The 22,842-nt window shown below is 35.3% G+C and overlaps 1 protein-coding gene and 4 non-coding genes across 15 annotated transcripts in view; 4 read left to right on the top strand and 1 right to left on the bottom strand.

The window, feature by feature from the left end:
- Positions 1 to 22,842, bottom strand: part of LOC133518809 (myocyte-specific enhancer factor 2) — a 67,313-nt gene that overhangs the window by 4,280 nt on the left and 40,191 nt on the right. For 3 of the 11 annotated variants that reach the window (XM_061852520.1, XM_061852519.1, XM_061852526.1), the window contains 7 exons: positions 17,315 to 17,445; positions 14,729 to 14,866; positions 9,783 to 9,848; positions 8,779 to 9,082; positions 7,861 to 8,099; positions 7,182 to 7,306; positions 244 to 437 (listed from right to left, as the gene is read on the bottom strand). In XM_061852520.1, coding sequence (XP_061708504.1) covers positions 244 to 437; positions 7,182 to 7,306; positions 7,861 to 8,099; positions 8,779 to 9,082; positions 9,783 to 9,848; positions 14,729 to 14,866; positions 17,315 to 17,368 — 1,120 coding nt within the window. In that variant the 5' untranslated portion in view covers positions 17,369 to 17,445. Of the gene's footprint in view, positions 1 to 243; positions 438 to 7,181; positions 7,307 to 7,860; positions 8,100 to 8,778; positions 9,083 to 9,782; positions 9,849 to 14,728; positions 14,867 to 17,314; positions 17,446 to 22,842 lie in introns of those variants that run through there. The other 8 variants (XM_061852527.1, XM_061852528.1, XM_061852521.1 and 5 more) reach the window with 7 other exon arrangements.
- On the top strand, positions 1,337 to 1,408 carry Trnah-gug (transfer RNA histidin (anticodon GUG)). The gene has a single exon. It is a non-coding gene; the product is annotated as a tRNA-His (tRNA).
- Trnah-gug (transfer RNA histidin (anticodon GUG)) lies at positions 2,087 to 2,158 on the top strand. The gene has a single exon. It is a non-coding gene; the product is annotated as a tRNA-His (tRNA).
- Positions 2,726 to 2,797, top strand: Trnah-gug (transfer RNA histidin (anticodon GUG)). Its single transcript has one exon. It is a non-coding gene; the product is annotated as a tRNA-His (tRNA).
- On the top strand, positions 3,303 to 3,374 carry Trnah-gug (transfer RNA histidin (anticodon GUG)). Its single transcript has one exon. It is a non-coding gene; the product is annotated as a tRNA-His (tRNA).

The following is a 22,842-nucleotide window of genomic DNA, read 5'->3' as shown; positions in this document are numbered from 1 at the left end:
ATTGAACATCTTTGACTTATTGAAGTGATAATGAAACGCAACAGGGACTTATGAAGGATTATTTGGATTTATTATTACATGTTTAAAATTATATTAAGGGGCATTTATTCTTGTAACTATTGAGGAAACAAATAAAAAATTTAATTATTAGCAAAAAATTGGAATGTGCAGCAATAATGAATGTCCCACCCGATGCGTCAAGCGATGATAAAGCGATGATCGAAGTAGTTAATTGCAAGTTACCTCTATTAGGCTTAGAGTACACACCATCAATGACTCCGGAGAGGTGGGCGGGCTGCGGCGCGGGCGCCGGCGGGGCGCGGTGCAGGTGGTCGGGCGCGCGGGGCGGCGACACGGGCTCGGCCTTGATCTTCACGTTGCTGGGCGACGCGGCCGGCGGCGGCGTCCCCCCTCCCCCGATCACTGGCAAGCTGCTGCTGTAGATACAATAATAACATGAGTTATAGAAGCTGCTTGAGTTACATTTAATACGAAGGAAAAATGCTATCAGTTGAAAACCAAAACTGTCATTTTGGCATTACTCTTAATAAATTTCAACACTGAGTCGATATTGAGATAAGAGTACCTATTGAATTCTAGTTGCTCATCATGTGTATTGCAGATAAGCTAATAAATTGGCCCTTATAATAGGGATCTTCATTAAGTTTAGGCAATTTTTCTACAACACCAAAATTCGATGACAATGTTTATCGAATCTAAACTATCAGTTTTAGTGTTAATAATAAAATGAAATAAAAGAATATTTTCAAAAGTACTAATCAAAATTGTGACAGTACGTTCAGATAACAATAAAAAGGGAACTTCCCTTCGATATTTAATTCATATTACATTCAAGTAAATAGGTCGGTTTGATAAATGAGCTTTTATCACATTACAATTTTTTTTTTAAATATAAATGTACTTATATAACAGGTATTTTACACCATGCATATTAAATAAGCGTCAATTTATAAAAGTACCAATTAGCACATTTTCATAGACGATTCCGGCGGTCCAACCCTCATGACCTAAATTGTTTTTCTGTAAAGACTTTTTTAATTGGAACAATCGAACGACGATACAAATTGGCCCGCATTTACTGATAACCTCTGCATGTGGGCGTGCAATTATCACGAGGGCACTCATGCGTAACCGTTTAAAGCGAAAGTGATCTACATTGTAATTTGGTTACTCCTACAGCTGCTCTCATGACCCCCTTTGACGCCGTGTTCTTATATAAGTGAGGGGGGCAGGGAAGCTTTATCGAAGTTTGCCGATAAAGTTAATTGTATGAATGCAAGCAGTGTTTTCGTCGGGTATCTCAACTGCTCCGGTAGCCGTGATCGTCTAGTGGTTAGGACCCTACGTTGTGGCCGTAGTAACCCAGGTTCGAATCCTGGTCACGGCAGTGATGTCACTGTCGCGGCGGAGATATATTTTTATAGAAAAAAGTCTTTATTGTCCAAAAATTTACTTGTCTTTTAATATACAGCTATACCAATTTATGTAATTTGTAAACAATAAACATAAACTAGTTTTCCAATCAAATAACATCGCTATGTAATAATAATAATGGATATCAAAACTTGGTATGTAATTACTTTGTTGATCTAAAGATGATGTCATTGTTTACCTAACGAATCACTAACAGCATATTAGCTTTAATAAAAACATTGGCCTGTATGACTTTTTAGGAAACTATTTTTTTTAAATATGTACTTTATTTATATTTTGAATAAGATACTAATCCTACACAAAATAAAGAAATACTATTGTGCGTGGGATCTGTTTTTAAATTCCTTTCTGTCTGACATACTCATAAGCTATTTGGTTGGTAGATGATCTTGGCATTCAATGAGGACAAGTGCTATGATACAATCAGCATACTATTGAAACTTTTATCGCAACGCTGTACTATACAGCGCAAAGCAGCAAATTGATTACTAAGACACCTTATGCCTTTTGTCATCCTTCCATCATGTTTTCATATAAGTGAGAGGGGTAGGGAAGGACTGCCAATCAAAATTGGCTGATAAATTGGCGAAAGTAAGTGTAGATTTCGGTACCATTGACACAAGCTCCGGTAGCCGTGATCGTCTAGTGGTTAGGACCCTACGTTGTGGCCGTAGTAACCCAGGTTCGAATCCTGGTCACGGCAGTGATATCACTGTCGCGGCGGAGATATATTTTTGGTCAAAAAATTCTGTCAAATGTTTACCCAAATTATTATCTCACTATTTCCTGCTGATTCACTATTTACTTTATATCTTTACCAGACCGGTTATTTTGTTACTTTGTAGGTATTGATCTAAAAATAATTAAGTATAATTAAAGCATTGAAATATATATATATAACTACAAAAGTTACGCTTGTTTTGGTAAAGCGCGCCATCTCTGAATTGTTACTTAAAATACTGACAGCTCCAGCCTCTGCATCGAACGTTGCGAGCAATCAAGCGAAACGAACAAAAATGAAAGTGCTCCGGTTTTAGTGCAATTCGGCAAGTGACCATTTTAATTTCTTTAAGCCAGGCTTTCCCTTCGTCACCCAATTTTTGTACAATACAGGGGGGTAAGGCAGTTCAGTATTACTGGTGCCTTTTGCATAGATGAGAAAAGGCGTATGTAACTTTAATGCCATTCGTTTTTTTTACATTGTTCTTCTAAGAAAGGTAACGCTGCGAATGTAAGCTTTTGATTTGCAGCTAAAGCAATAGCTCCGGTAGCCGTGATCGTCTAGTGGTTAGGACCCTACGTTGTGGCCGTAGTAACCCAGGTTCGAATCCTGGTCACGGCAGTGATGTCACTGTCGCGGCGGAGCTAATACTTTTTTTAAATTTAAATATAGTAATTACTGTATTTTCTAGTTTTTTTTAACCAGTAAAATCCAGGTTAACGTGATGCAGTTTGCAATCCCTTTATCCTCCATTTTTGTATCAATTGTATCAAAACTACTATCGACAGAATTAACACATTCTAAACCCCCATTCTATTACCTATTATTTATTTACATAGCAGCTCCAGGCACAGACCCGCCCACTTGAGATCTAAAATAATACCGCTTTACAAGTGTACAGTTGCCGTCAATTGTTTCGGAGCGGCCAATATGCTTACAAATATTTGAACACGCCTCTATTGTCAAGGCGCTAGAGTACGTGTTCAGATATTTTTGAGCACTTCAGCTGCTGCGATATATATGATGGCGACAGTACACCGGCGCAAGAGTAAGAGGCAATAACTAAAAGCCATTCACTTGTGTGAAGAGAACAATAATTTCGTTAACACCGGCAACTGCTCCGGTAGCCGTGATCGTCTAGTGGTTAGGACCCTACGTTGTGGCCGTAGTAACCCAGGTTCGAATCCTGGTCACGGCAGTGATGTCACTGTCGCGGCGGAGAATATTTTTTATTTTGTTTTAAAAAGTCTTTGTGAGTGAGATATGTAATTATCAGTTAAAAAAACACGGTAAGTACCTACTTACCTAAAATAGATTTAAAGTCAAAAGTTAAGACTGCCGAAATCGTCTACGACAAGTTAATACTTATAGCAAGCATTTAATATAGTACATTACGATACAAGTGCGAGAAATAGGAAATTCGAAACGAGTGGCGATAAATTATAACACGACCGAAGGGAGTGTTTTAAATCGACACGAGTTGCGAATTACCTATTCGCACACAGGCGCGGATCCAGCCCTCAAAAAAGGTTGTGGTCACAGCACAGCCACCCGAAAATCGGCCAAGTGCGAGTCGGAGTCCGAACTCGTTCATGAACAATCATGACTCTCTACTGATTTCAATAGACTGAAAGTGTGACGTCACAAGGCTATTAGGGGGCTATCTTATCAATTTTTCGCAGATACCCGATTCTCAGACAACGATTCGCAAGTCAACGTTTCATAGAGGGATTTATTCGTAGATCTAACTTTTAGTCGACATTTGCTAGTCTTGGTTCACATACCGTTCAATTCGCTTTTGTGTTAATTAGCAGAACACTGGCAGATCAATTATTGTATGAATTTCGTTTGGCAGAGTAATCTTTTCGTTTAATGAACTACTCGTATTAGTAGAGTAACTTTTTTTAAATATTTTATACATTTTTTAAATATTTATTTGAGTAGTCTAGTCGACAAGTTCAAAATGGTTAAAAATAGAAATAAAAATACTTGAAAAATACCTCATTGGATTTGAAACAATGTCTAGAAAAAAGTTATTCGAATTCGAATCGTTTATTAGCACAAAATATAGCAAAACTTATAAAAAATATGGTATTTTGTTTTTTGTCATTACATTTGTATTAACATTTAACAAATGAAAACAAAAGATTCCTATATTCAAACAGGAAGGGTATGCGGATAGATTCTCATTCTATCCGCATACCCTATAATATAATATAATATAATAGTATTGAGATGACATACAATTTTGCGAGATGTGAAGCTTTTAGGATATAAATTGTATGGAGATGATATCTATCAGCGTACCCTTCCCGTTTGTAAAATACTATAACGAAGAGAAAATTTTACAATAAAAAATTCAACTCTAGGTACTCTAAACTCTATTCGTTATAGTTTTAATTTAACGTTAAAAATAGCCCTCCGCGCCTCATTTTTGGGATGCGCGCGCGGCGTGAAAAAGCGAGTAAGTACGTAACATTAAATATTATTTTAAAGGTAGATTTTTCAACAAGATAGACAATTATTAATTAACACTTTTTTTTCGAACTTTCGTCTTCATTGTAAAGTTTAAAAAAGCGGCCAAGTGCGAGTCGGACTCGCCCATGAAGGGTTCCGTATAATTTATGACGTATTAAAAAAAACTACTTACTAGATCTGGTTCAAACCAATTTTCGGTGGAAGTTTGCATGGTAATGTATACCATATATTTTTTTTAGATTTTTCATTCTGTTATTTTAGAAGTTACGGGGGTTGGGGGGGACACACTTTTTACCACTTTGGAAGTGTCTCTCGCGCAAATTATTCAGTTTAGAAAAAAATGATATTAGAAACTCAATATCATTTTTAAAGACCTATCCATAGATACCCCACACGTATGGGTTAGATGAAAAAAGATTTTTTGAGTTTCAGTTCTAAGTATGGGGAACCCCCAAAATTTATTGTTTTTTTTTCTATTTTTGTGTAAACATCATAATGCGGTTCATAGAATACATCTACTTACCAAGTTTGAACAGTAAAGCTTTTATATTTTCGGAAAAAAGTGGCTGTGACAGAATCGGACAGACAGACGGACATGACGAATCTATAAGGGTTCCGTTTTTTGCCATTTGGCTACGGAACCCTAAAAATGTTATAATAATTGGCGTAAAAATATTTCGCTTCGTAGAGCCCATCTTATTTATACACCAAGATCACGTCACAAAAAATTTAATAAAATTAATATTTTGGGTAAAATTTCAGAATAGTAGTGAAAAATGACAAAAAATTAAAAATCAGGGTAAAATTGTTAAATATAAAACAATATTATAACCAAAGTATCGTTTTTTTTTATAGCGTGATATTGCTTAGTATGTATATAAGAAGAGCACCGATAACCGAAATATTTTTACGCCAATTATTTGATTTTTTTTTGTTTTCATTTACGATAATGACGTAAGAACGAGATTTTTTATTAAATTAATTATCCCCTAACTTAGGGCTATTTTCAGCGGTAAATGAAAACTACAATGCATAGAGGTATAGTACTTGGGATTTTTTTATTGGAAATTTCCACTTCTTTAGGAATATTTTATTTTCATTTCTTAAATGTATTATAGTTTATGAGATTCGGTTAAAAACGAATGCCATATTTTTTCATGAATATTTATTTTTAACTTTTGCAATTGTTTATGTGCTAATGATAAATATACGCTTCGAATACATTTTTCTAGACATTACTTATTCCGAATCGAATGAGGTACCACATGTATTTTTAGGAGCAGTATCAAAATTTTTCAACTTGCTGACTAGACTAAAGATATTTTCGAATAAAGTGACAATTTAATTAAACTTTAACTGACAGTTAAATTAGTAATTTAGCAATTGCGGTAGGTACTTACAACATTCGGATCGGTAATATATCGAAAACAATTTATTGCAGTCTATGGAGCACTTTTTATACATACGCTACTAACTGCGCTAAAAAACTCCTACAGCTGTAAATTAAAAGCTGGCAATATTTTTAAATATTGTACTAATATTTGTGAATGTTGAAGATTTCTAAGACTTCATAAGCTAAAAGTAATTGCCCTTGTTTGTAAATAATCTTTCATTCTTTTTTTACAAATAATTAGGACTCGTGGTGGCGAGAATTTCTAACCGATGATCTGTTTTCGACTTGGGTAAGCGTGACAGTTATCAAACTATCAATTTACGAAAAGTAAATCCGCGTATCAATGTTATGCCAACCAACTAACTACTCTGTGTAATGAAATTTTTACAAAGATTCCTTTGCCATAGCATCTGCGAAACAAAAATCGGCATAATTTTACTCGAGGAATCATTAGGGCACCCTATTAGGGTTGTGGGCATGCCCATCGTGCCCACAACGGTGGATCCGCCCTTGTTCGCACATGTATCGTACAACGTTTTACAGTACATATGGCCCTTTAAATGTTCGACACAGTAACATAATATGCTACTTCTCGCACTAGTGCTATAAAGTAGCCCCATATGTACTGTAAAATACGTTCTAGCTCTCTCTGGTTAATGAAAACCTTTATACTACAAGGACCACAAAATATTTAAAAAAAAAACATGCTTTTTATCCAAAAAAAATTTTTTCGATACAAACTTTTATCACTGGCTGTACTTTTCTTTCAACAACCAGCTAATACTCATCGAGACAATTCTAACAGACCCAAACACAATGAGTTTGAGTTGTTTTATGGCAGAGATCTTATTGCCATCTCCGGTCTCCATCATCAGATCAGTTCGATGGTACCATAATATTGCACTGTCATTCAGTTTACTTTTGTATGTGAAGTTTCAGCTCAATAGAATAATAGGACGTGAGTCTAATATAGCTTGCAAGACGTACAAACAACAGGGCAATAGTGTGAATTAATGACATTGGACAATTCAAAGCATCTGCTAGATTATTAAAAATCAATAAAGCGAAATGTTTACGTGGCCATTGTATCATTGTTAACAAGCGAATAATTAGGAATGAAAATTGGGCACAGACATGTACCTGTTGTGCTGTAGTGTCTGTAGCTGGTGCGCGCCCCACGATAGTCCGATTCCCATGTCCGAGCTCATGCTGAAGTCCTGTGGTCCGAAGTTTCCGAGTCCTGAATAGCTTAGTGGTGTCTGAAAAAAGTAACAAGATATGAGTCTTATTGGCTGCGTGTGAAGATAGTGAAGGGGTTAACACAAGCGACTTCAACGTGGTGAAAATATAAATTTTCGTGAATCAACATAATATATATTCATACTATTTTTATATTCCACATCCACTAGGGCGGTGCCACAATCATGCACGGAACCATTTTCTCGTTAAAACACTCTTGGCAAAGTGGTGGTCATGGGGTTTTGGAAGTTATTTTATATGTTTAAAAGCAGAATATTTTGTAAGTATTTTTTGGTTGCTGCCAAAACTTGGAAACACATAAATTTATTCTGCTTCACCGTTAGCAACATTTGGGCTTAGCAGTTTGCTACAGTTAATCTCAACTGCAACCTATTAAACGATTTACTACTTATAATGGGTTACTTTAAATTTTAAAGTCATACAATTTTTGTCAGCACCCAAAGCCCTCAAGACTTTTTACATTAGAGAAAAATCTCAGTCGAAAGGTTTGATTTTTAACGTTCCTTTAATTATAAAGGATAACCATGTCTAGCGGGATGACGAAGATACTCACTTCGCTAGAGTATGATAAATCATCCTGGGGCGGTGGCATCGAGTTAGGTATGACGACACGCAAGTTATTATGCCGCGGCGAGTGGTGAGGCGGCGGCGCGTGCGCGTGCGGCTTGTGCGGGTGCCGGTGGGGGGACGGCGCGGGCCCCGGCGACGGGGACGGGGTGCAGCCCGCCCCCAGCGGGGACCCTGAGCCTGGGTAGCCGTTTGACATCTCGAGCATTCCGCCGCTTGGATATACTGGAAGAAACAAGTGACGGTTAAGTTACGAGCAAGAACAAAGAATTTCAATCAAGTACCGATAACATTGATTTGCTGTTATACTAATCCGAGAAACTAAATTCAGTGATAATGAGTGATGATGCAATGAATGGAATATGGAAGGTAGAGGCAAGGAACAAAATCTCCATATACCGAAAAGTGTCCCACAAAAAAACATAAATAGGTGGCGCTACAATACCTAGAATAATTGATAAAACAATCTAATCATAGACAGCGCACTTCACTCCGCCAATAACGCCTAGGTTCTTAGCTACTATAACGCTACTCTGGAGAGATTCGGAACTATTATTTATAGCTGACAGCTCGACACTTTTCCAACAATTCTGCCTAAGGAGTTTCTGTTCCTTGCCTCCACCTTCCATAGAATGGAAATGAATCCGGACTTTTCGTCGCATCTATCAACTCGATATATCTTTATTTTTCGGTTGGCGTTTGTTAATAAACGATTTTCATCAGAAAAGGGAGCACTGACATGTCAGATCCAGGCATTTGTCAAATTATCTATCACTGTCAAAGCGTTTGTCACGCTCAAAACACTTTGTGTTGACATATTTAATGTCCCCGACGCCGCCATTTCTAACCGACTCATGTCATATAATGAAAGCTAGGTAATTGGAACAGTTTGAGGAATGTTTACCTGAATCGGTTTCCGAAGACGATGGCCGTGGACTGATAGAGGTATGCATTTGAGGACTAGCTTGCAACAGAGACTGTTCATAATTCCCGACTGGCACGCTCACAGGCAGATTGTAGTTGCTTCCGGTAACGCCAACGCCGACGCGACTTCCGTTCAACTGGTTCCTTTGCATCATGATCTGGAATTCCTCGTCGATCTTCGAGTATTTGGCTTCGGTCCGGGGGGTCAGGTTGTATTCAGATTCGGGAACTTCAGGACTGTCCGGTGACATTACTCCGTTCTTATGCTCTTTCTTCGTTAGTGCCTGCAAGTGTCAGCGAAACCAGCTCAGGTGGCTTGACGAGCCAAAAATATAATTCTGCTAACTGATTAAATAAGCCATGCATTAATAAGACACCCTCGTTACACACTATTAGTTTTCATAATTAATGTTATATCTGAGAAAATCTTTATAAAATATTGTTACTAATATTGTATGTAGTAGAGGGTTAAAATCAAAAAGTGCTTCAATAGTCTACAAAGCGGTATTACTACGTAAATTTGTGAAACTTTTTAGCGTACATTTGTGTGTAGTGTCGAATGCAATGATGCAACTGACTTCACCCTCGAGCCAGGTAGCGGCCGGTTAGCTCCAGTAAACACAAAAATATTTATAAAACCCATGCTGTACAAGGAAAAAATAACATAAATATTTTGGGTATCTAGTCATGTTATAAAATGTTAGTATGTATAAACTTGGTGTCTGGTTGGGGTTTAACAGGATGTTACGCGCATGCTGCTCGACTCGGTGTTTATCTAGTGGCTATAATCTTTCGGTGATACCCTTTAAACACGTTGGGGGATTAAGATATTACGGTACATATGGTCGGTCTACTGGGGATTCTACTGGTGTATTAATTGCATTAGGTTTGTGTAAGTATAAGCACGCGGTTAAGGGGTAAGTCATTTTGCATGGACATTGCATTGCGATCACTGGCACACAGATGACGCCGTACTTTATGTACCTCGATGATGTTGCGGTTGGTCAGCGATTCGTGGGGCTCGTTGTATTCAGTGTATTTTAGTAGGACCTGAAAAATGTATACATCATTAGTAAGCTGACCTGAGGTAAGTAGCAAAACTTATTAAAGGAACTCGGAAAAATACTGATTGAAATTATGCAATTTTATAATGGGGCAGTTGTTAGTTATCTAATGCAATTCATACGAAATAAATTTATGGGTGTTTGTGTAAAAAAAATGCACATATTCGAATAAGCTAGTATAATACATTTAAATGGTGACGAAAATTAAAATCAACACACTGTCAGCTGAGACAAAATATGACACTGCAATTACAATACAATGGGGTCACATAAGTTTATGGCGTACAGGCACGAGCTAAACATAACTCGTTTTTATACACAAATTTTATGGTGAATTGACATCATTATACTTCAAGTGACATTATGAATAGAAGAGGAAGAAGAGTAGACTGAAGTTCTTCCTATTACAGGCAGGTGATGCAAACGCATTTATTTTAAATTTAAATGTTGTACCAGAATTGGTAAGTACAAAACTAGAAAAAAAAATGTTTTGTTTTTCATATCACACTATTCTTTTAGTTTTCATAATCATGCCTCATGTTTTTGCATGCATGTTCTAAAATCCATGTTTTTCAAGTTTTTATAAAGTCTGTTGGAAAAAGTTACCGAGAAGATAAATTAATGTAAATGTAAACGTTACTTAGTTCAAATAATAATGGGTGTGATTAAAATTCCATATGAAAAAGGACAGGTTCATGTTCGTTTTACAGTCAAATATCCTACATTTATTAATTACATATAAAAATGTATTGCATCATAATTTATCATCAATAAAAAAATTAAATTAAATTAAATTAATTAAATTTAGTATCAATATTTCATTTCATTCATTATTATATTGACGTCCGACGTTGGTAACTTAGTTTAAACAGCTTGGAAATCAATACCACGATGGCAATTAATTATAGTTCAAGCAATCCACAGAATATATAATTTAGTTTCCAAGTCCATTGAGATATAACCAACAATCTGTTTGCTAACCATGTGAATAACACGTGACCAGACATATGTTTTCAATGATTAAGTAATTTTTTTTATCGAAATTGTACAATAACTAACAAAATGTCTATAAATATTGTAACAAGGCCAAGAGAACTTCATAATAATAATATTTTTTTCTCCTACAAATCCGTAGTTTTAAACAAATTACATGGCTACACTTTGAATAGTTGTATGTACAATACAATACAATGCAATACAATTATGTCGATATATGTAAGTAGATATTTTTGTATTTTTTTATTCGAAAGAACTTTAGTATGGTACCTAACTGGTGAATAATTGGATACTATAGGTAATATAACAAAATTAGGAAAAGTTGGCAAAAGGAACCAACCTAATAATATTAGCCGGTTGATTGCAGATTAGATTGAGTTGTGATACTAGTTACAAAGTAATCCATGACCTTCTTCAACCCAAAATTAATTATACCTAGAAGTCAATTCCTAAACGCAACCTTGAGTAAAAACGAGAACGAGAAATCGAAACCCGTTTTGATTTTAGAAAAATAAGTAGGTGGCTGCCTAAACACTCTGGTGTCGCTAGATTGTAGCTAGCAATAATATGGTGGCATAATGTTATTTACCTAGGTACTTTAAGATGTTTAATAGTTATTTGTTTTATTAACCGCTCGTTTCAAGGCACGAGGGTTAAACAAATTTTGCCACGAATGAAATAACATTTTTCATCACACCCGTTGGATTTTTCATCACACACACATGAAAAATGTTGTTTCATGAGGAAAAATACCAAAATAAATCAAGCCAAAATAAATCCAAATGAACGTAATTAGGGGCCATCCATTAATTACATCACACGTTTAGGGGGAGGGAGGGGGTCAAGAAAATGTGACATGTTGTGACAAGGGGGAGGGGGGAGTCACAAACTTTATGACGTCACTTTAACTTCATCAGTATTTATTTAATTGTTTTTATTCGCTGTACAATTAAATAACGAGTTTTTGGAACGATAATTGTTTTATGTGATTAATTTTCTTTCCTAATCGGTTTTGTGTTATAATTTTACTAATATTTCTTTTGCCAAAAATATTTTGTTAAAATATTAATAGTACCTAATTCGATTGGCCGATTTTGTTGAAAAAAATTGCCAAAAATGTGACGTCACACCAGGAGGGGAGGGGTTTGCTAAATGTGACCAAGTGTGACAAGGAGGGGGGGAGGGGTCAAAAATCCTAAAATTTCGTGTGATGTAATTAATGGATGACCCGTTAAATATTTATCATTCAAAATCATTATGTAAATGTCGATTCAACCGGCTAACAATGAAACAACTCAAAATTTGCATCAGATTACTTTGTGGACAAAATGCAACATTCTCATCAATTTTTGAACAATCAAGGGAGTCTTTACCAGCTGATGTTGTGAAAACATGTTATCGCTGATGGTTTGTAACTTTTGAGCTAAAACAAGTTTATAATGTGGAATTCAAAATATCATACTCTGTTTTTTCCAGTCTCGTATATTTGCGTACGTCATTTGCTAATTCAAAACAAGTATTTTATATAATTTATTAGCAAACGTCGGAACATTCAGAAGAACCAAAATTATTTGCGATAAAAATATAAGAGATACTTTTCTATGCCTTAAAGGTTAAGAACTTTGATGGTACATAAGAAAGATCATCTATAGTTCGTGTCATCCACGATGACGCGCAGATTTGTCAAATCTAACCTTTAATAACATGAAATTACGAGTCAAGGTGCGCGTCTTCTCGAATGACACAATCTATAAATTACATGTTAGGTTAGGTATTTAAATTATTCATAATACTATTTGTAATTTTTTATGATGGCCATGAATGTCTGTTGTATTTTGAACGAGTTAGCAAAAGTAATATTGACTACGTAGTCCCCTAAGTAAAGCATATAAATATAAATATCTGTGAATATAGTATCTAGAAACAAATTGTTTTCTTACTGGCATATTTCATAAAGACTATTAATTTTAACTCATTATCTATAATAATAAATGTATTATAGATTTTGCTCCTATTTATATACATAAATGCCAAGTAGGGCGATTAAGCAAAGGTGGAGGCCTTTCACACCTAGATTTTGGTATCCAAATTATTTTGTTATAAAATTTGCGTGCGTCTCGCTCGCACCACTACATGTACGAACAATTAAGAGCGAAATGCCCGAATGATAACAAAATGGCATAATTTTTATATAAAAATGTAGGTTCTAATTAGCCTCCTGGCTTAGTTACGGTGAGCGAACATTTCAGTTGCCTAGCATCTCTATTTATGTTAATTAGGTAATTTTAATAAGATTTAATTTGATATGTTGTATGATAATATGTATATCTATACCTTGATTATTTCAAAGATAGTTTTTGATAGTTTAATTTAACGGGCATTATAATTAATATAATAGTTTTAGTTACGCTAGCTAAAGTGTGCTTACTATAATCAGAGTCAGAATATGCTATCTTTACAGATAGTTTGCAATGGCGGAGGATAGAAATGTCAACAAAAACGTCGAATGCCTATGAAAATATGACGTATCTGTCACAATCTCACACTCCGTCAAAGTCAATCAAAAGGTTTTTTAATGGCTTACTAGGTTGTCGTTGAGATTCAAGATGGCGACGACGTCTTTAGAATATTTTTTTGTGTTTTGCTCATTTATGTTGTTCAAAGTGTAGTATTGATAGCTTATTATGCAGTGAACTATCGTGGAAGTGTGCATGTTAATGAAAAACTAATCTTAAAACGCGTTTAACCATGTTTTAATCAACATCCGGCAATCCATCGTGGCTTTTAGTAAAGTCCAGCTATCTCTTTACTAAAAGCAACTACCGAACAACGTCATGCTCTACGAGCACACTTAAAACTTACAACGAAACTTGACATTGGCAAAATCATCATAGATTTGATGGAAGCCATATTTTAAAAGAAGAAGAAGAAGGCTTACTATTAATTGTTAGTGTCATGTCGATTTATGATAACAATAATCGTATTTCGGGGGCGAGAATTCTTATCAAACACAAAGTTGCTAATCCAAATGAGAATGTAGGAACGATAGCAAATTTAGATGTAAAGAAATATCAAATCATTAGTATAATAAATAATTAGCTAGGAATAATTGAGCCAATTGATATTAAATCTTTAATTTGTTAAGATTACAGAAAGAAACTAGGCCCACCAGAGTGGCCCTATCCTTAATTTGCAACAACTCCAAAATGTGAGTAGGAAAAGAAACTTTTAAACTTAAGAGATCCGCATATAATTCATCATGCTTATATAATGGACAAGCAAACAATCAAGAGTTAACTGTCGAATTATTGTAGAATATTTCATGATTTAAGGATGACTCACGCTATAGTCTGTTTTTTAGCATTAGAAATTTTTCGAATTTGGCGTGTATTTTTATTAAAAAACACTTTTGAAACATTAGTCACGGCAAATATGTTACAATTATAAATCATATACGATCATTTACAATCTATTGCTTTCATAAGTAATAGTTACTGATTAATAAAAAGCGTTGTTCAATAAAAAAACATGTCAAGGTTGTTTTTTTTTTTCTAATGCTAAAAAAACGAACTATAGATCGAACCGGGTCCGGGTCGGAGCTTCAGGCGCTTCGTTTTCTATGGAAAGCATCATGTGATCACCGGTCAACTGTCATAGAAAAGTAAGCGCCGGAAGCTCCGGCCTGGACCCGGTCCGATCTAACTTGAGCCATTCTTTATAAAATAAAGATGGTAAATGTAAAGAAAAGATTAACCATCTACTAGACAATATAAAAGAAACGTGAAACGATTCATAAAGGCGAGCTCCACTTTTGTACTAAATATGCTTGTGCCGCACATTGGTGGAATCCTGCTTCAAGATGTTGCTTACCTTATCCATATCCGTGCTCGCATATTGGTAGAGTTTGTTGTTGGAGCTGAAGATGATGAGAGCAATCTCGCAGTCGCAGAGCACGCTCAGCTCGTACGCCTTCTTCATCACTCCGAACTTGCGCTTGTTGAAGGTAACCTGGAATTATAAATAATACACATTACTTTTAGTACAAAATTTTTTTTGAAACAAGCTAATGTTTTTTATTAATACTCATCGAGACAATAAAAAGCACAACCAGAATGAGGATGTGTTTTTTTATCACAGTATTTTGATGGCCACCTCTGGTCTCCATTATCAGATCAGCTCGTAAGTACATAATAATAAATAATGGGAAGTCTAATTTAACTTGAAGGATCTTATTACATACAGACAACGTGACAGGTAAAATTAAAGAAAGGCTTGTATAAACCAGCGGCTGAGTATGCGAAAAACTAAAGAAAGGTTTGTATAAACTAAAGAAAGGCTTGTATAAACTAAAGAAAGGCATGTATAAACCAGCGGCTGAGTATGCGAAAAGCGTCTCTGTTCCAACTTGGGCAATAATGCTTTCGCATGTCCATCTCTCAAACAATTCTCATGTTTTTTTCTGAGCCGATTCGAGAATTATTTGAAATTTTCTCGTCTATTAAGTTCATGAATTTATTTTTAAATGAATGAGCCATAGGGTTTTGCGAGGTCTACCGCTCCAAGTCACTGGCTGTAAATCATTTAACATTCATAAGACTTACATTTACCGTAGAAAAGAATAACATTTAAAAAGCACACAGAGTATTTTAAATTTTGATCAGAAAAATAAAAAAAATAGTACCTACAGAAAGAATAATAACTTAATGTAAATCTAAAAAAATAATTAATTACTTTAAACTGTTAATAGGCAATCTGACTGACCAAATTTACATAATATACTGATGATTTTTGAATTTTGTACGCCCGTGTGTTCGTCAATACATGTTTATATTTCAATATGGTCACATAAATTTACTTCACTAAACAGTTTCAAGATAATACTGATAAAATATTTCATTATTTATTACAGTAGGCAAGAAAGTAAGGGAAATTGTAATTATAGGATAAGAATAATCTGCAGATGTATTTGTAATTATTTTAAAAACTTGATAACATCAGTTAATTTTGTATATTCATAAATTCTATACGTAATTTACGTAAATAATGGAAGCTTTAGGTCATTGTCATGAATATCTACGTAAATGCATTGACTCTTCAATTGCATGAGTGTCCACAATCGGCACAATTTTACTATTGAATATTTCATATCGTTATAATCAACGTAACCTTTTAGGTTAATGACAACAATGTAGATGTATGATTGCACTGTCTGAGTCAATATAATTATCATTTGACCTAACTCAAGCCTAACTATAATGGAATATATCGAGAATACTGTACTCGTTTGATGTTATTTTATGTTTAATTATATTCATGTAAAAGCGGGCGCAGCGGCGGAAAGCGCCGAAATTTAGTACCATTTTGTACCATTTGGCGTTGAAACTCTAGGTCCATGGGGTCCCAGCGCGCACAAGTTTTTTGGAGAAATCGCGAAACGTCCGGTTGACGTAACTGGTGACCGAAGAGCTGGCGGCTTCCTCGCACAACGTATTGTGATACAACGAGGAAATGACGCCAGCATCCTTGGTACAATGCCTCAAGGGCCTATTTTAGATATAAGCTAGTTATAGTAATCATCTGTAAATAAAGCGTTTTACTAGGTATTATAATCATATCGTTTTTATTCTTGTATTTTTCAAACCAAGTGTCTTATCTTATATGTTTTTTGTCTTCTCATATGCCAATTTAGATTAGTCTTTGATATTTAATTTAGTAAACAATTGATTATTGTTTGTTATGCTAATTCAAAATCCGTTGAATGCAATGCCAACGTCCTTGTAAGTGATGTTAAACCACATAAAAACCAGAACAAAACCTAGCGTTAGCAGGTAGACATTCTAATTCAATGTCAAAGGAATCATTGCCATGGAGCAAATTGACCTTGGCTACTTTCGCTTCAGCTGCCGGTCTCTTATTTCAAACCATTTAGACTGAAACCCTCACATGTCCTGCATATTGTTATTCTAGGGTCACTTAAAGCTGGCTGTAAAGTGTAATTAATAAATTAGCAGCGGGAGCGGTCATTGTCCTTTCTGATAATGTTTTGTACGGGGGTAATTTTTGCTTTCTCGTATCTTTCAGCTGGGGTGTTGCAAAAGGAATCCTTTTTTGCATGACTCAGGTTCGAATTTTGAATGATTGAGAAATGTGGCAAGTTTGTGTGATAATGTTGTGCAGCGGCAGTTGACACGCCACATCTGGACACTGCGCTGGAGTTAAGGTCATTTGTCGTTGCTCGTCGTATTGTACAGTCATTGGGTAAGTAACTGTATAATAAAATAAGTAAGGCGTTTGTTTATGCATCCCTTCTTTCGATTACAGTTTGAAAACTCAAAAGGTTATAGTAAAAATACGTAATCCTTGTTTACTCAAAAGCAACCTTGCTACATGTAAAATAAGTTCAAATTGAAGTACACACTCATAATTAAGTTAGGTTATTGACTTTCAGGTACTAACCTGTCGATTCCGTTCATCTGTGATCCGAGATATTTGTATTTTCTTCCGACCCATGGTGGCAGCAATCTTGGAGGGGGTGAAGGAGCGGGGCGAGAGCGAACCGGGCTGGCTATGCGGACGTCAACAGCTTTCTGCAACAATCGAAAACAAACCGTAAGTCTAAGTAATAAAGTAGAATTCTCAACTAACAACATAATAAAAAAATTAAAATTAATTATGGTGCTGTACTTTGCGTTGCAGGTTTTTAAAAGGATTATACGTGTATTATGTTTCACGGCTGGTAAAGTAATGGATGTATGAGGAAGATTACGTTCAATATGATCATCGTAAAGTATGAAGTTTCCGCAAAGATATGAAATATATACGTACCTCCTGAAAGTGTGTACGTCAAATAGCAGGCAAATTGTAGACTGTATAGGTACAGTAATAAAGATAAATGAATGAAAATATTTGAATTGCGTAATTGTTTGATACATTTAGATGTCATTTACTTTGCGGTTAACATACCTGCAGTGCTAAAAATATTGTTAGCAAAGAATCTTATAAATTTTATTTTGGTTAAGTTTTAATGATATAACAAGTGGAACGAATTCAAGTTTAAATGTAGTTTATGTCGTCAAAATAAAGCAAAGGTGCTCTTTGTGGTAAATTTTAAGTGTATTAGCATATTTCTCTCATTAAACAAGTGTAACGTAGCCGTTTGTTATATTAGCAGCCGTAATAAATAAGTTTTATTATTTTCTGTATGAAACTCTACAATCACTTACAGTTATTTGGATTAAAGTACACTGAAAAACAATAAAAAAAGGTAACTCTGTTTCGAAATATGGAAGAGTGTGTATATATTATGATTAACAGTTGAAGTTTTCTAGTCAACGTGTTGTTTCAGGTTGTGCGATTTTTTTAAGATTTTTTTTAACACTGTAAGAAAGTTAAATTTCGATGAGTTTAAAAATAGTGTTTATTCATAGTGCATATTTTTATTAATGACTAAGATAATTATAACAAAGTATAATTATGACGGCTTAAGAAGCAGGAGGCCCCGAGATCGAATCCTGGTAAGGGCATTTGTTTGTGTGTTTATCTAAATATTTGTTCCTGATTTATGGATATTTCCCATTTAAGTATTTATTGATATTTTAGACAGGAAAATACTTATAGTTTTGCATTGTTGACTATATCATTAGGAAAAACCTCATCTGCTTGCGCGCCATAATCCTGTATCCGAGTGTCAATCGTTTGTTAGTAGGAAAACTGGTGCGGTTAGGCAAAAACGAGGTCGAGCCATACTAAAATGCTGATACTGGGGTCATTATGCAAATCTCGGCTGATATTCCAAACCTCTAGTGAGCGCATCATGTCAGCCAAACACGTGTATAAGCATAGATCTAGAATACAAAAGATTGTCAGTCAAATATCAAAAGTGCGACCTAACTCTGAATGATTTTATCCACCGAATCTCTTGAATACAACTTTTCGTATTTTCCAGTTCATTAACCTTACGTTTTGGTATATTCAAGCGGTCGGTAGCGGCCAGATATGAAACTCAAAAGTGGTCACGTTTTTAAAAGCTTTTATTTAACTTGCCCTGTTAGTATGTATGTTAATTTGTTAGTCTGGGTTTAGGGATTGCAAACCGGATTGATTTTCAATCCGGCCGGATCCGGCCGGATTTTGGCCCTGATCCGGCCGGATCCGGCCGGACCGGATCCGGATTGGTATAGGAATATTTAAGTTAATTAAATTACATATTTTTCTAGTTGTTTGCGTAATACGTACTCCTAAATCTATAATTTGAAGTTAATAAATAATTTCTTAATAATAAAATAGAACTTAGTAGTAAAAAGTGTTACAATGTCAATATCACTTTAAAAACAAAATTTGAAATCGGTTTTTTATTATATTTAACCATTCGCAAGTGCTCAAATTTTCGTTAACAATTATAAATTTGATTAGTTTCCAAAGCCTGATGATGGGATGTGGGGTGGGAAATAAAACTTCTTGAAAGGACAAGTTTTCGTAACTATTCTCTGATTAAATTCTTTGTAACGTTGACATCCATCCATTCTAGTAACAAAAGAAGATATTTTACTTTTAATGCGCTCCAATATTACCTTGTTCTAATTTTTTTGTCCGAGAAAGTAGTAAACTGCATGATAAAAAAAAATTACAGAAAAGTATATTGGTCAAATTATAGGGAACAAAACACGACACGACGATCTCATGCGCAAAATAATAGAGTGTAGGATTAAAAATCATTGCGGAATGGGACTTCCTAAGAAAAGTTACATGGATCAAATAAAGAATTGGCTAGACGGAGATAAAGGAAATTGCATAAGATTGGATGAAATTGTAAAGGCAAAAAATTCTCTCTTAAATTTGAATAGAAAAGAATCTATAATTTATCATATATATATAATCGGAGTAAACTAAACATTATCAATATTATCAAATATTCATTCACACATATTGGATAAGCCCAACTCTAGTCGGTTGAGAACCACCGACTTAATCCTGTTCATTTGTTTTGTATTGTACATAAACCTTCTCTTTAGCATAAATTAAAAATGACTTCCATGGCATCTCCATCCTTTAATTCTTCCTTCTATTACAGTATTTAGGTAATCGTCATATCGTGCCACAATATGAAAGAAGAAGAAATCCTCTCCTGTTCCCAGTCATCGTCATAATAAATATATTATTATCTCACTAAATTTAAACTTTTTCATTCGTTTTCTGTTCTGTTCAACTTCATACCTCACATCCATCGCCTTTTCCTCTTCTAAAATGCACAGCGCGTGCTGTATTTAGGCATTTTTTAATTATACCGGATCCGGACCGGATCCGGTAGCTCCTGAAAAGTGCCGGATCCGGCCGGATTACCGGATCCGCCGGACCGGATTGCAATCCCTAGTCTGGGTCAAATCTTAGATGATAAATTTGACCCGCTTCCCGATTTCTTATCGAACTCAAATTTTGCGTAAATCGGATGACAATGCAATACATGTATCATGATGATATGGAGCCGATCTGATGATGGCGACAGGAGGTGGCCATGGGAACTCTGTGATAAAACAACGTGCAACGCAAACTAATTGTGTTTGGGGCTGTTAGTATTATCTCGATGAGTATTCGTTGCTTGTGGAAAGAAAAGTACAGTCAGCGATAAAAGCGTATACCAAAAATTTTATTTTAGCTAAAAACTTATTTCTTTTGTAGTTTGCCTATTTCAAACTCATTAAAAGTTCGTACGTGATGGTTTCGTTATTGTAGATCCTAGGGTTTTAGTGTTACTGATTAACAGAATGTGTTTCCTAAATTGCTCAGGAGATGGCGATGTTACTGGAGGAGCGATTTCTACATCACGAAAGCGAATGCATAACCAATCTGGTATATATGATTTTTGTTAATTTGCTGTTTTTATATTATTTATATGTGTTATGTGAGTTTATAGTTCAATGAGGGTGAGGTAATTATTTAATACTTTCTAATTTTAGTGCAGTGTTAAAGTTACGTGCGTTTTACGATTATGTATAATTATAATAAATCTCGAGAGAGGCCAAACATATTATTATATACTGGTGCCGATAAAGGCGCTGGGAATAACAGCAATTTATCTAGCGTGCCACATACACAAAAATAGTCATATAATAGTTGTGCCTATGTTGTGTTACACCAACTCGCATACCCTCAAGGGCTGTTATGTAGCCGAATTGCTAGAATTTTTTAGCAATCCGGCTACATGACAGCCCTAACCGAATTGTTTTTCTCACCTTCCGACCTAAATAAATACCTGTGCGTAAACACGCTCTTATGGTAACGTATGCAACTTTTTTAATACAAATACGACTCGCTTAATTAAGCTTATTCGTTTTTCAGCTAACACCTCTGTCCTCACAAAGATTTTTTCGCTCATTAACTTCGCTTACACGGTGTTACGCTTTTGTTACCCTTACAAGAAATAAATTAATGAGCCATGAGTAAAAAGGGTATACGATGATGTTGGCTTCGTTTAACGGAGAGAATTATTTTCATCACACTTGCTCGTAAAACGTGCCGTTCACCTAGGTAATGCGGTCCGTAAATCCTAAATTTCGACCTAGGATTTCAATTCACACTCTCACAACATCTATTACTTAATACACAATCTACTATCGCCAGACATAGAAGTTTTGGTGGCAGAATAAAGTGATTGACAAAATGAAATATCGACATGGCCGTTATCGTTACCTTAACGTTATATATATTTTTAACATTGTATGAGAAGACCTCAAAATACACAACACGTTCGTTATCTTCTTTGATATATTGGTATTTTGCTATTCTTTTGGCATTGTATACCACAGTTTACGTCTTTATTTTTAAGTGCTAAATATATGTAGTTAATAAAGGAATTATGTACCGATGTGTAATTGATTTTCATTCTTGATATTTCTAGGTAATTTACAGCAAATAGAAGTTACACCTTTTAATTATTAATCTATGAGTGACTTATCGATAACAGTTTTATCGATGTTTCATTTTGTCAAACACTCGTTTGTGCCATAAAAACTTCTATGTCTGACTATCACAGTCAGCGAAAGGGCACTAATGGCACTATACAAAGAAACTAGTTACATTTTTAGAATCCGGCAACATGGTTATAAGGCATGTATCACTGGACAATGTTTCCAGATTGGCCTTGCAGAACTTTTTGTAGCTTTGTGTCATTAGGTTCTAGGTAGAGCACCTATATAGGTAAACGGAATTTTAAAGTGAGAAGCATATAATGCAAGAAAATTCATTGTGGGAGTACCGAATATAAAACTAGTACCACATACTCGTAATTAAATTAAACATTTATCGTTTTCACTCAGATAGTAATAACCTTTCCTACATTATCCAAGCCCCGGAGCCTTAATATCACAACAACAAACCGCGTATCAGACAATTCCGTATTCATAAGTGATGCAAACCACACGTCTGCATGGTGTTTATATGGAACGATACGCCATAATGACCATGCGTGATTAGATGTAACAGTCCTGTTGGCGTAAGTGACACGTTAGAGTTATGGCGCTTATGGACGCATTTTAGGGGCTCATTTTCATCCCTAGCCAAGTCACAGGATGGCTGCAGCTGCATTGCTATGGTTACATTATCGCTGCGGCTTTGACGCGGGCGCTGTCACTTTTCTTTGATATTAGTTCATGTCATCGACGATGACTCGCAGATTTGTCAAATCTATTGTCAAATTTATCTTTAATAACATGACAATACAAGTTAAGGCACGCGTCTTCGTGAATGACACGATCTATAAATGAGTGACATTCGTAGGCGTATTACTTCCGCGATTAGATCGTTCAATCTATCAGTCATTGTATCAAAGAAATTGACAGAGACACCGCCCGCGTAAACGCCGTTGCAGTAATATCGCAACAATGCAGTTACAGTTGCCGTCCGAGCATCATAATTAGGCCTGAGAATACCAGCATAAGCGCTTGCACTTATAAAAAGCTTGCTAAAGAGCTTGAGGTCCTAAGATACAC

Source organism: Cydia pomonella, chromosome 6 (genome assembly GCF_033807575.1).
Source record: "Cydia pomonella isolate Wapato2018A chromosome 6, ilCydPomo1, whole genome shotgun sequence".
Classification (NCBI taxonomy): domain Eukaryota; kingdom Metazoa; phylum Arthropoda; class Insecta; order Lepidoptera; family Tortricidae; genus Cydia; species Cydia pomonella.
The sequence above is the reverse complement of the archived record's forward strand: the minus strand, read 5'-3'. Positions and strand labels throughout refer to the sequence as shown.